General features: G+C 40.1%; 1 protein-coding gene across 6 annotated transcripts in view; it reads right to left on the bottom strand.

The window, feature by feature from the left end:
• SIPA1L2 (signal induced proliferation associated 1 like 2) overlaps positions 1-14261 on the bottom strand; it is a 236318-nt gene that overhangs the window by 131979 nt on the left and 90078 nt on the right. For all 6 annotated transcript variants that reach the window (XM_074948841.1, XM_074948842.1, XM_074948846.1 and 3 more), the window contains one exon: positions 3957-5659. In XM_074948841.1, coding sequence (XP_074804942.1) covers positions 3957-5427 — 1471 coding nt within the window. In that variant the 5' untranslated portion in view covers positions 5428-5659. The remainder of the gene's footprint in view (positions 1-3956; positions 5660-14261) is intronic.

A 14261-nucleotide genomic window follows, 5' to 3' on the forward strand; every position in this document is an offset into this window, starting at 1 on the left:
AAATGTAGGATTTGTGACCAAAAAGATCAAGCCTCCTGTGATCCTTACTGTATGGGGTGGACTTTGAGCAATGTTGTAGGTGTTCATTAACTGCCTCCACTACTAAGGAACTTGGAGCTGGATGGAAAAATAGAAATTCTCATTTCCTGGCATGAACATAATATTTTTTTATCCACCCTCTTGAAGGTAGGCAGTGAAGTAGCTGGGGTTTACCCAACTGTCTTAGCAGGTTCCATAAGAACTTCATTGACCAGAATGGCAATTCTTATAGATGTCCAGGTGTGCAAAACATGTAGGAGTTTGAGGTGGGACTGCTGAACCTCCTATACAGGAATTTGAAGTGTGTCAGCAATTTCCTTCATCAGTTCCTGAAACTGCCTGAAGTCATCTGCCATTGAAGGTGGTAGGGGCAGGACAGCTTTGTGAGGCAATAAGATCGTATTAGTGAAAGGTGTCAATCTGCTCTTGCTTCTTGCGCCTCAAAGGTCTCCTCCTCTGGCATAGGAGGTTGAGGCAAAGGGGCCCTTCTCTATTTCCGCTGGTGGTGCAAAGGTCTAGTTGCAATCTGTTGACAATAGAATGCCGAGGGGTCCTAGCAAGGTCACTGAGGGGGCCCAAAAGGCATAGCTGGAGTCATCCATCTGTGCTCCTGCCATGTGGTTGTCATTTGAGGTCTATCCTCCTGTAATATGTCAGTGAAGGAGGGAAAGCAATGTGTCCTGGAACAGACATTGGAACCCTACACCGAAATTTGAGAATCTGAGGAGTCCTCTTCCACATACTCCAAGCGTGGTGGTGGTGGTAATAGCTATTCAGGTTGCAAAGCAGATGGGGGTGAACATGATGATCTAGATGATAGAGGGGTCAGTGACCAAGACAGTCTTGATGCTGACAAACCCCCAGCACTGGTTAACAGAGAAGAGACTGGCTCTGAAGACACTACTGGGTCCTTGGGGTACCTAAATTCTTGTGGTATCGATGGTATCAAAGATGGGGTCGAGTGAGAACCTGTGGAGGACTGCTTCAGTCCCAATGCAGCTGGTACCTAACTTTTGGCATTTGAGTGAGTCAGCTCTGATTCCATGAGTACTATAGGTAGCTAAGCGGTCTTTTGTACCCTTGACTTTAATGTTACTGGTACCAAGTTGTTCAGGGATGGGCTTAGAACGCTGTGCAACAGTGTCTCTGCTGCTCTGGGTACAACTACCCAAACTTGGTACTGAGTTCATCTCAGATGAATGAGTCTTTTTCCTTTGCGGTACCAGTATCAGTCAGAGAATGCATGGAACTCCCCTTGGGAGGTGAGGTCTCTATAGCATTCTTGTGAGTCAGCAACCAAGGTATTCTTGGAGATTTACTCCTTACCTCCTTCTGCTTAGCAGCAGATGTCAATGAGGACTTTGATAACATAGATATACTTGGTGCTGCTTTACTGCCTACATCGCTAGGGGTCTCCGGTGACTGAGATTTTGATGTGGACAAGGCACTAGCAGAACCGGGAGTGTATGTACACAGTGGTCCTGGAGTCCAGTCCACCCTGGAGCCAAAGCTGATTGTAAAACTTGCTCCATCATTAGAAGTTTAAACTTGATCTCCCTATTTTTCCAGGATCTACCCTTGAAGAAAGTACAGTTCTTGCGCTTACTGGAATATAAGTATCACCCAAACAGCAGAGGTACTGGCAATGCCCATCACTTACTGGAATAAGCTCACGGCAGGAAAGGCACCTCTTGAATCCCGGTGAGCCCAGCATACCCAAGTAAAATAATGAAAAATAACCCTTAGAAGGGGAAGCTTCTAACTAAATCTGAAATTAATACAATTTATTATTATTTTTAAGAAAAAGAAGAAAAGAAAGGGAACAACTATTCCAACAACTATAAGCACTGTAAGTGACTAACTATATGCCAACTATCTGCTGAAATATTAGAGAGAATGGGCACCAAGAGACTGTCTCATGCTGAAGACAGTTGAAAAGGATTTGAGGGTGGTTTACCTGCACAGTCCCATATAGCCTCAGCACAAGGCACAAGGATGTGTGGAGCACATGCATGGGCTGAACAGGCACCCCTACCAAACTTCTCTCAAAGGCATAGCGGCACGTGAAATGGAGCACCGACAGGACACTACTAGAAGAAGAATCCTAAAAAACCACTAAGTAAGCAGCATTAATTTTTACATTCCAAACCATTAAGGAATCAGTGATTGTAAAAGGTGTCCACATGAGCATGCTGATTCCTGAAGTCCTCTACCCACAGTGCAGTTAACAGCATGGCCAGCAGCAGTGCAAGTTTCCCCACTTAATTAGGAACATACCTCAAACCAGACCTGGAGGGACTCCCACTGTTTCAACCAGGGTACCAATTAGTGACAACTGTCATTGTGGGTTGCTGAGCCTTTGCCCCCAGGAACAAGAATGACACCAACAATTTGTTTCACACAAGCTATGGAACAGCTATCAGATGGCAACAATTCTATTTCTTAGTGTTCATATTTTGATTCATATACTCATCAAGTGTGCTGTTTCTAGTGAAGGAATCATATAAACATACATTTCTAATGATATCAAAGCAAATATTACCCAAAACATATTGCATTTGGGTCAACTGTTCAGAATGACAATATGGGTTGTGTATATTGTATTATCTGAAGGGGTTCTGAGAAAAACTTGCCTTGCTAAAGAAAGGACTTTTTTTTTCTTTTTTGTTTTTTTAATTTTCCTTCATTCTTATGCTCCACTTTGTCTTCCATAACAAGGTAACTTTTGTTCAGTCTTATCTGCAATCTGCCAAAGACTATTCTTCAATTTTTTGAAAATTACAATTTTTGCTTTCTAAAACCTATTTAAAAAAAAAAAACACACTTTCATTTGGCTTGTCCCCCTCTCCCCTTTTATTTTTACCTCAGCTGTCCATCTCTTCTCCATTTTCCCTGTAAATCAGTCCCTTCTTCTCCCAGGTTCTCCAAACATATGCTAAATACTCTCATGTCACCAGTTTCCATGGTTCTCCTTCACCGTTGAAACCCAACAGTCCCTATCCCTGACCTCCCAGACAGCTCAAGAGCCATCCTTATCTCTGTCTTTCTTTACACAACCGTGGGTCTTTTTTCCTCCACCACCAACAAAGTTTCAGGTTCTTACTTTCTTCCCTTTTCTTGTCACCCAGTTCCCACAATTCTCTCCCCATTCTCAGATCTCCATAGCATGATGGAGGTAAGAACTGTACTAAATCCTATTGAGTCCCTTCCACAGGGACAGAGGAGGAAGTAGTAAGTCAATCAATGTGGTGCTTGCTGCTGCTCAGATTTGGCTGGGAAGGCACAGCAAGCATGACAATACGAAGACTCAGCCAAAGGCAGAGAACCTTTGTTATGGAGAAAGACAGAGGTTTTTATTACAATGGGATAAAAACCTGAGCTGTGTCTATACTAGTGCTTCACCTTGAAAAGCAGTTTAACATTTTTCTAGTGTAGCTACACTAAAAGAACAGGGCTGATGGGCTTGGAAGGGAGCACATCCAGCCCTGCGTAACTGGAAGACTGGCTATTGTAATGCAGAGCTTTTGAGGGAGCTGAGAGAAACAGGAGTGGTATATGGAAGATTCCAATAGCACCCTGAAGAAAAGAAAACACAGGGAAGGACCACAAAGAGAAAGATGGAGATCAACATTTGCCCTGTTCTCAGGCAAAGAAAACTAAAGCCTTGTACAAGGAAGCTAATTTACAATATACTTTAAACTACACCACACTACTCCGTGACCTTGGATAAATCACTTAATATTTCTGTACTTCATTTTACTCATTGGATACTACTACTTGCAATTCTCACAGATATAGTGAGAGGTTTAATTTTTGTCAAATACTTTGAGAGTCTTTGGGGGAAATGCTCTCTTTTAAAGGGCTAAACATTAAGCAAATTAAACCTGATATGTACACATCAAGAAGGAGAGACTTACCCTTTCCATAGAAGAACTTTCGGTAATAATATGCTCCAAGATCAATGTGTTCTATAATATAACGCTTAACTTTCTCCCGGTGAATTGACTGATTCTCTCTTGGCACCTCCAGTACAGAAACACCAGCATTCGTGCAGTGGGAACTTAGAGAGGATTCAAAGGAACAACTTTCACCAGAAGCAAAAGATGCAGAGTTTGCCCTGGAAAGTGCAATCCTCCTGTCTCCTTCTCCACCAGTTTCATTCCTGAAGTAAGGGCAACTCAGTATTAGGTCATTGCTTTTCCCATCACCCTCATCAGCATCTAGGTTTTCTTTTGAATTGAGGTCCTCTTTACTTCCCAAAGGAGATTCACAGTTTCCTGTCTGGCCTGTCGTCATTTGAGTTTGTGATGCGGCTGAAGCCCCGGTGGTTATATTTTTTCTTTTTCCCACATTAACCCTGGTAGCCATTGCTTCATTTATGTTAAATAAAATGCTCTGAACATCATAATGTGCAAAACATTTTTGACAGTTCCAAGGACGAATGTTTCTCTCAAATCTACCATCATCCAGTTCTGAGGAAAATTTGAAAGTTTCATGCTCACTTTTAACAGTTCGCAGTTTTCTAAACAGAGATGTTTCTACTGCTTCTGATTTTAGTCTCCATTTGAAAGATTTGTCCCTGTCTCTACCAATAAGCAGGGCACTATCCATATAATCCAATCCAGAAATCCTGACAAATTCTCCTCTGGAAATCTGTGTGGCAGCATGAAGACTTGGAGAAATTGTAGGGTCACAGCGGAAAAACTCGGGAAATCCAAATGGAGCAAGAGTTTTATGTTCAAAATTTTCCACTCGATATCCTCTGAGCATTGCAAAAAAATTCTCACCAGATAAACCTTGCCTGTCAATTGAAGAAGTACTTCCATATTCTCTATGAAGAGCTGCTCCCGTATTTGGGTTAACAGCATTCTGGTCCAACACATCTTCAGCATCAATGTCACTAATGGTGACATCACTGTTGCTTCTTTGTCTTATGGGATGAAGTCCCCTCTGGGGAGAATGGACAAAGAGTTCTCCTATTGTATATTTGGTCTCTGCAAACTCCAAATCCAACTGCTGTTCTTGTTGCCCATCACTTTGGTCATTTTGTCCATTTGGAATTACTGATCCAACACTCTCATAACTGGTTTGAGGTCTACTCTCCCACACTGCTTTACTTAGTTCCTTAGAGCAATCCTTTTTAGGAGGCCATTCAGATACCCTCGCTCGGACACCCATTTTAGGCATAGCTGGTGTACCATTAGTTTGATTACTTTCATTTTTGCTAGATGTATTTAAAGAAGCAGGAGGACCCACGTTACCATTTAAAGCTTTAAATTTTCTAGCAAAGTAGTCATCAGACTGCATACTTCTTGAAGACTCCTTGAACTTTGAGGACGTTCGGCTGGGTTTGTGCTTATCTTCTTGTGAAGACCTTTGATCACTCATGTCCACTCAAGGCAAGGGAGTACCTAGTCTTACCTCCAAGACTGGTACTGCTGTTATCACATATGGAACAGAGAATTGCAAAATAAGACAACTACTGTCTGTATCAGAGCATAATCATATCAGAGTGTCTTTTTTGTAATAAAAAAAAAAAAAAAAAAAGTCAGGAAAACAGGTCTTCATATTTCCCTCAGTTGAATTTGATATCAATCCAGGTGTATTCCTTGTACCTGTTCTGAAAAAGAAAAATGTGCATTAAAATGATTTACATTCAAAAGCAGGAAGCCTACAGTGTTACTTGTAAATATAAAACATCCTAAACACCTTTAGTGGCCCATATATTCTCAAAGGAACTCAGATACAAACAAACTGAGTATATTACAAATTATTATGTAGTCAGAAAGGTAAAGATAGAAGTATGTTCTCATTTGCACTTCTTAGCAACCAATACATTAGCCCAGTAGTATTCTTAATTATTAATGCTAAAGGTAGAGAATATGTAAATCAATCCAAAGATTGTTATTAACGTACGGAAGAACTTATCTATAAACATAACAAAAGCCACTACAGTTAACCAATTTAAATCCACTATTAATACATCCCTGCCTAATTAATTTAAATCTGCAAGAGATTACATACCTATTCCATTTGTCTTCTTTTCCTACTTTCATCTCAGCATCTTTCTCAATACCATCCTAATGCATGGAATGCCCTCCCCATCCCAGTTTGCCAAGATGACTCTCCATATTCAAGCATCTCCTGAAAAGTCACTTCTGTGATGCTCATATGAACAGAGTCAACAGTAATAAGGAAATCATAAGGCATACCCTTCAAGTTACTCTCTACTGTAGGTTTCCCAGTGCAGCCTCCTTTTTTGGATGTCTCTGAAAATGAAAGCACTTTGGGGCAGGGATCACTCTCAGCCAATATCATCACTCATAAATGCACTTGTGAGTACATCTGCTAGAAACTAAGGTCTGGTCTATTTTAAAATGTTGGTCAGTTTAACTACGTCAGTGAAAAGTGTAAAAAATACATGCTCCTGAGCAGCTTAGTTAAGCCGACTTAAGTTCCTGTGTAGTCAGAGCTAGGTAAATGGAAAACTTCTTCTGTCGACCTAGCTACCAACACTCAGGGAGGTGGATTACATACACCAATGGGAGAATGCCTGTCATTGACACAGGCAGTGTCTACACTGAAGCACTACAGCAGCAGCACAGCTGTACCACTGTAGCATTTTAAGTGTAAACAAGCCCTCAGCATTTCATTTCTTGGACGATGGACTGGAAGAATCCACATGTGATTCTGTCCCCTGGTACAAAAGATTCAGTAAAATTTAGTCTGATTAGGAAAAACATTCAGTTGGTGATTAGAGCTGGTTGGAACATTTTCAGTGAAATTTCATTCAATTGAAGCCAAAACACTCCAAACATAATGGAGATGTGTCAGTTTCAACCAAGTTTAAAGTACATGCTCTACCTAGTTCAGTCATCTGGAACAAAAAACTCTGCTCAATCAGATAGAGCAGGGACTTGAATCAGGTTTCCCATATCCCACACCAGTACTCTAACCACCAGGCTATTGAGATAGACACCTTCCCAAATTGGAAAGCTCAAGCTTCTGACTGAAATGGACATTTTGACAATTGTTTTTGAAAAATGTTTGGAAGGTTTTATTTTTCTTCAAAATGCAGGATGAAAACAAAGTTTCAAAACCTCAAACGTTGCTGCAAAACAGAACTGTCTTCCTCCAGCCAGTTCAACTAGTAAATGTCTATTAAATTGTGGAAAAGTCTTCCCTCAGATGTGATTTAAAACTATGCTGGAAAAGAACAGAACATACACTGTAAGGAACAATCCTGTGGTGCTAGTGTTTAAAATCTTTTATTCTAAACAGGGCTTTGGAGCTGTGCTCCGGCTCCGCTCCAGCTCCAGGGAAAAACCTACAGCTCCACTGCTCTGGAGCTGCTCGGCCGGCTCCGCTCCAAAGCCCTGATTCTAAAGGTTTCTTTGGCTCTAATTTCTATTTTACTTCTGTATGGCAATATTTCTGTTACATTTACTCTAAATTATAGTACACAAAGTAATCCTTGAAAATGAATTGTAAGGATTTTGTTCCAAACATTTTACAGTTAAATATTCCAGTTGTGTAGCAGAAAATATGTAGTCATTTCAAATTTACAAGTACTAATGAAGATAAGTCATTGAAAACTAGGTCTTTCTTTGAAGAGGGAGGGTACGGGGGCATAGAATTTTGAATTTGGGACTTGCCACTAGGCAAACAGTGATGATATTGCAAACACTGTAAACCATGCTGGAAAATAAAGAAAGTCCCAGCGGAAATTTAAAGGCAAAACCGTTAGGCAGCTCTCTAGACAAGGAAGAGAGGAGAACTCCAATTAATGTTTTTTTAAAATGGCAATTCCTTTCATTATAATGCATCTAGGAAACAGCAGTAAGGTACTGCATGATTTCCTTCAATTTTACTATTTGGAGGATTTATGTTACTTCATTCTTAATCTAACTACAAAACAGCTGTAACTGGAGCATATTCTCTTTTATATTTCTCTGCTTGCTAATCTAAGAGGCTACAGCTACTATGCTAAAGATCATCATGCTGGTTGCTTCCCACAACAACATGGCAGCCAAGTTGGCAAACGTTAATTCAGTCAAATATTGAATTTACTAGAACACCAAAATATTTTTCAATTGTTTTTAATAGTTTTCCGGATAATCATATAGAGGAATGTGCACAGGGTATGCACGTTCACTTGCCGCTATGTCCAGTGCTTTTCTCCCATTGTGAAAGATCAGTTTAAGGGTGAGGCAAGACTGAACGTTTTCAACTCCCACAGCAGCTTTTCTTCTTTGGGCAGTAAGAGGCAATGTAATGATCTTTCAAGATGCTTCAAATAAGGATGTGCACATTTAGGGCAGTTTTACACAGAGAAGGTAAATTGTACTGAAAGCTTCCCATAGTTCAGTGAAGTTAGTTGGGTGGAGGACAGGGGTGAAAGTAAGTCGAGTGACTTACCATTACGCTGGGGCCAGCTCTGGCCCCCAGAGGGGGGGGGGGTCTAGGGCGGAAGGGGTGGGGCTGAGGGGGTCAGAGCCAGCCCCAGTCCACCCTGTAAAGTAAGTGCGCCCCACCTTCTTCTCCTCCCCCGCCCCCACCAGGGTAGCAGCAGCAGCCCGGGGCTCCGGCGGCTATTTAAAGGACCGGGGCACCAGAGGCAGCTGGAGCCCCAGCCCTTTAAATAGCCCCTCAAGCCCCCGCTACCCCAGGGCTCTGGAGGCTCTTTAAAGGGCCTGCGGCTCCCCTGTTTCTACCGCCCTGTCCCTTTAAATAGCCCCCGGAGCCGTGGAGTAGCCACGGCAGGGCTCCGGCGGCTATTTAAAGGGCCAGGATGGTAGAAGCAGGGGAGCCCCAGGCCCTTTAAATAGCCGCTGGAGCCCCACAGCTGCTACCCCAAGGCCCCAGCAGCAAGGCTCTGGGGGCAATTTAAAGGGCCTGGAGCCCCAGGCCCTTTAAATTGCCCCCTGGGGAAGCCGGACTGCCCCAGTACGGTGCACCGGCTCTTGCCGGTATGCTGTACCGGTGCGTACTGGCTTACTTTCACCTCTGGTGGAGGTAAGAGGAGGGCAGAGAGGAAACATTTTCTTTCCTACCTATATCACAAAAAAAAAGTATTTAAAATATTATTGGGGGGGGGGATTAAATTTAAGCTTTACAAAAGGACTTTTTCCTTCCATGTCTGGAGGAACACAGGAACCTGAACTCAGGCTTTGCCTGGTATAGCAAGACTGAAGCTCATTGTATATGAACCTGAGTTAGTTAACAGTGTTTAGAGTGCATAATCATCTTGCACTTGAAACTGTTTCCATTTGGCTGCACAACACAGAAGAGGCCAAAAACATGTTAAGAACATGCTCTTCTTAAGGAAGAAAAAAAAGTTGTGTTCCAGCCTAAGACCTTAAACACAATACCTACCTGTAGGTTAAAACAAAAAAAGTTTTGCCTTGCCCACAGTGATCAACCAAACTGTTTAAATGTTAGCATGGAATCCAATTAAAATATCTTTAAAATATGACACACAGGATCTTTAAATATATTTGTAAGCATTTTACATTCCTTTGGTGAAAATAAAATGCAAGTAGGAAAATATCTTGTGGTACGTCTAACACTTTTGGGAAAAATTACTATTACAGAACTAAAACACAAGAAAGATTTTCTGTATGAATTATGGTATCATGCAAACAACCGACAGTAGCAACTAATAGGTGATCCTTCATATTCTTCAAAGAGCTTTCTCCAGATGTTAACTAATATGATGTTAGAGGATTGGAGGTCCCCCCTTCAGAGAAAAGCAATCAAATAAGACTAAGACATCCCAACATAACCCTGCTACCTACTTTGCATTTTGCAACTACTTAAATAGTGTTCAGTACAAAAAAAAACCCCACAATTTTGCATTTCTGGAATGATCTGAAACTCCACTTATGCCGTGACGATTAATTCTATTTTCTTTGAAGTGGCTGTAAATTAGGTTTTTCAAACTATCTATCCAATTCACACATTAAAAATGGAAAACCATTCATCAAAATCTATTCAACCTAGTTTTTTGAAGGGTATCACAAATATTTTTAAATTGTCATATAAACTAAATATAAAATGAGAAAAGACTATCCTGTAATAATCCCATTCTTCTCTTTCCCATCAAGAATTAGGAACAGAGAAATTCCTACATCAGATCAGAGCAACAGGCTGTCTATTACAGTATTGTATGTCTGACAATGGCCAGTACCAGGTGCTTTAGGGAAAGGTGCAATTTTCCACTACTGTGCATAATTTTGGAATAAACTGCCCATGGGGAAGCTGTTTCCTATGTCCCATAAGTTACTGAAACAAAGCTTTAAATATCTCCCTATATAAAAAAAATTAAATGGCTGTCATCCTAGCTCATGTACCTATGTTTTTTCTTGTTATACATATAAATGGATAATCCTTTTTTAAACAAGCCTGTTTAGTCTTCAAGGATATCTTGTAGCACTGAGTTCCACTAGTTGATTATGTATTACGTAAAAACAGATATTTCCTTAAATCGTTTCATATATATTATCTTTCAATTTCATTAGACAATCCCTTGTTATTGTATTATGAGAAAAAGTAAAGCGGGCGCTCCTATTTACTCTTTCTAGAACATCTTTTGCTTCGTTATGTCAACTTTTATTCATCTCCTCTGTAAACCGAACAGTCAAAAATGTTTCAGTCTCTGCTCATACGAAAGACTTTCCATTTGTCTATTTAGAAGAGAAGCTCTTCTGGGCAGGAACAGTCTTTGTTATGTTTGTACAATATGCCTAGTACAACAGGGGGTGGAGTTTCTAGGTGCTTCTGCAATACAAATAATAAAATCATCATCATGTCATGCCTCTCGCACCAAATTCAGCTAGATCTTTTTTGTATAGTGACCAGAACTGCACGCACCATTTCAGGGAAGGGGTATAACTGATTTGTTTGAAATAGCATTATAATCTTTTCTGTAATTTTTTCATTACATTCCTCCTACTCCCCAACAACGTTGGCTTATTTGACTGCTACTGTACACTGAGATGTCCAATGATGCCATGATTTGTCACATAATTTTAATTAATTTAAAACCCAGTAACATATTAGTAGTCCAAGTCATTCCTTCCTGTGTGCAGTACACCTTGCACAAATACAACAAAATTTCATTTGCTATCCATTCACCTATCTTTGTTACATCGCTCTCATGTTCCCTACACTCGCCTAAGCAATTGAGTCACCTGCAAAGTTTACCACCCACTTTTGGTTTTATGTTTTTTGTCTAATTTCCTCATTTAAAAAAAAGCACACAGTGCTAGTTTTTTAACCTAATTACAAAGTTTTACTTCATGACTCAGCTACTAAATTACTTCTTGAAACACTTCATAGTTGAAATACCCCTTCCCCAACTATGTTAACTTTCTATGCCAGCAGTTTGCTTCCACTTTTTCTGCATATGCTCTTCCTTCCTCAAGGCGTTCCCCAGCACCAGATACATTTCTTGATGCATGAGGAAGTGATCAGCTGCTTCACCTCTCTCAATAATCTCAACTATGGAAATTTCGTTTCTCCATTCCAGCCTTATCTCCTCCTAGCAGATGCGTGACTTCCTTAAATGGAAGACACAGTCAGTTCTGAACTGGGACAATTCTACTATGTCTGTATAAATAATTCTGGCCCCTTCTGCCCTTTTAGTTCAGAAATTAGTAAATGCACCATGGGATCCATAGTGTTGACGCTCCATGCTCTCCATCACCTGAGAGACTTTGAGGCCATGCCTCCTGTTCCATCTGACAAGTCAACCTACAATTGTGGAGGAAAGCATACTTCAGAAGGACTTGAGCATTGTGACAATTCTCTTTTCTTATGCTTCTCACGTCTTTCCAGTTACACAGAAGGTATGACACAGCCCATTCTCAGGGAAACAAATATTTGTGTACACTCAGTATTTTAAAGCAATAGCATATTTTATCCACTGGGTTTAAAAAAACAACAAAAAAAATAGTTATTCCCTCCACTGCTTCATAAGTCAGAGAACACTTTAAAACTAGTGTATTGGTTGACCAAGGAGATGCCTAAATTAGCACTGATTTATGAATTAACACTTTATTGGAAACAGCAACATTTGGAAAAAAACTGCCCTTACAAGAATCACTAAAGTGAAGGTATATGAACAAATAAGGCAGCCCTTTTAAAAATCTATAGTTGGACTAATTTACATAACCTTTTTATTTTTAATATAGACCAGTGGTTCTCAATCCATGGGACACTTAAGGCCCAATCACCACACAGCTGCGGCCCATGTAGGACACTCAAGCCCATATAGATAGTATATATATTGTGTGGATGCAGCCCACATAACATAGAACACTGCATATCTCTGCCACAATGGTAAATAGATTGAGAACCACTGATATAGGCTGTGTGTACATTTAGTAGTGAATATTCCATAGATTCATAATTCAGTAATACAGAAGATGCTCTGTTTGAAAAAGGTTCAGATGATGAATAGATTGTATTACCTTCTATGCCATCACTCCCCCTCTCCTACATTTGCTTTTCATCAATTGCTCTTTGCTCTATTTGTTATCTCTCCACAAAAAAGAATTGGACAAAACAGACATACACCCCTCAGTTATAACTAATGCTTGCACCATTTATTATAAACTTGCTTTTGTTTGCGTTATAAGACAACATTTAATAAAACATATTTCTTCCTCTGCCCCACCCCACCCCCAAAAGAATATTTGTCCATATCTTCCTCATCCCTGAACACCACCCACACACCTCTAGGTCAAGTTCCTCACTTTTCCCTTTTTTCTCCTCATCTTAGCCTTTCAGCTAAAGAGCAATTGCCAGACATGGTCAAAAGACAAAACTGGATGCCTACCCTGCTGTTCTGCTTGTGCCAATCCTCTGCACTAGGGCTGCTGGATGTTATGCAAATAACTTAAGTTCCTTCCACAGAGTTACAAAGACTTCCTTCTGAGCTCAATACAGCAGCTGGTTTGTTAGCCACAGTTTCAGTTCTCTTTAAGGTGGAATGTTTCCAAGTTTTCTGGGGACCTGGATCTATGCCTACAAATGGTCCTGTGCCAATACAGAGCAATGAATAAAAACTGTACTATTGGACTACCCTGTCAAAAGGAGGCTGCTTGGTAACCCTGCCTCATGTCAACCTTGATAGACAGAAATTAATGATGTAAGGGGCCTTTCTGAGATTATTTTGTTGATCAAGAAACTGGAAATCTGCCCCTATTATTAGAGAATTTTATCACCCTAAAAAGAATGCATAATTAATCCTTGTACTATTCATCAAGATTAAAATTCTATAATTGTGATTCTGAGGCTGTGCTAATCTTAAAAAATGGGAAGTGCAATTTGATAAAATAGGAATATAAATGTGAATAGTAGGCCAAATCTTATGATCAGCCAGACATTTGATTTGCATTTGACTGATTCTACACAGCATTTTGCTATGAGCAATAAGAGCTCTAGTCAGCTTTCAGTCTTCAGAGTAACATTTAAAGACATAGTGTTGTGTATTTTGCCAGTATAGTTAATGCAGCAGTAATACATCAGCTAATTTACAGCAAATCCATTTTTGGATGCAAGCTTGGCCTGGGACCCATCCTTCTATGACCTATGGAAATAATAGGGTGCAAAAGCAAAGAGGAGAGGGTCTATAAGCTACCTTTCTCCTCAAGAACTCTAAACTAGACAATTCACTGGAGTAACATCAAGGTAGCTACAGTGTTAGTGGAAGAATACTTAAACTTTCAACTATTTAAGATAGCAGCACCTGTATGAAAGTTGTCACAAGGAAAATATAGAACACTTAATTTAGTCTTAATTTAGAACACCTTTCTAAATTAAATGATTTTCCATTTGCTTCTTCCCTTGTTTTTAACCACTAATATTAAGAATCATTATATGAAAAAAAATACTTGTAGATGGAGTTCATCTGTTCCTACTGTTTGTTCCTTAAAGCCATAGACCAGAGATTTACAGCTTGGGTTCCTAAATCAAAATGCCCTGGATTTTCAGAGGCACAGTGGAGAGTGTGGGTGCTCATTTAAGTGTTCAAATAGGGATTTAGGTGCCTAACTTTAGATATCCAAGTTGGAAAATCTTGGCCATACTCCTTTCTGTGATATCACAATTAACTGCTCTTGAGATTGTGATGATATCACACAAAGGATTATCATTCCAAATGACACATATGCACGAAGAGCAGATGAACTCCTTTAGCAAGAGTCTGTTTTCATGCA

Source organism: Natator depressus, chromosome 3 (assembly GCF_965152275.1).
Source record: "Natator depressus isolate rNatDep1 chromosome 3, rNatDep2.hap1, whole genome shotgun sequence".
Taxonomy (NCBI): domain Eukaryota; kingdom Metazoa; phylum Chordata; order Testudines; family Cheloniidae; genus Natator; species Natator depressus.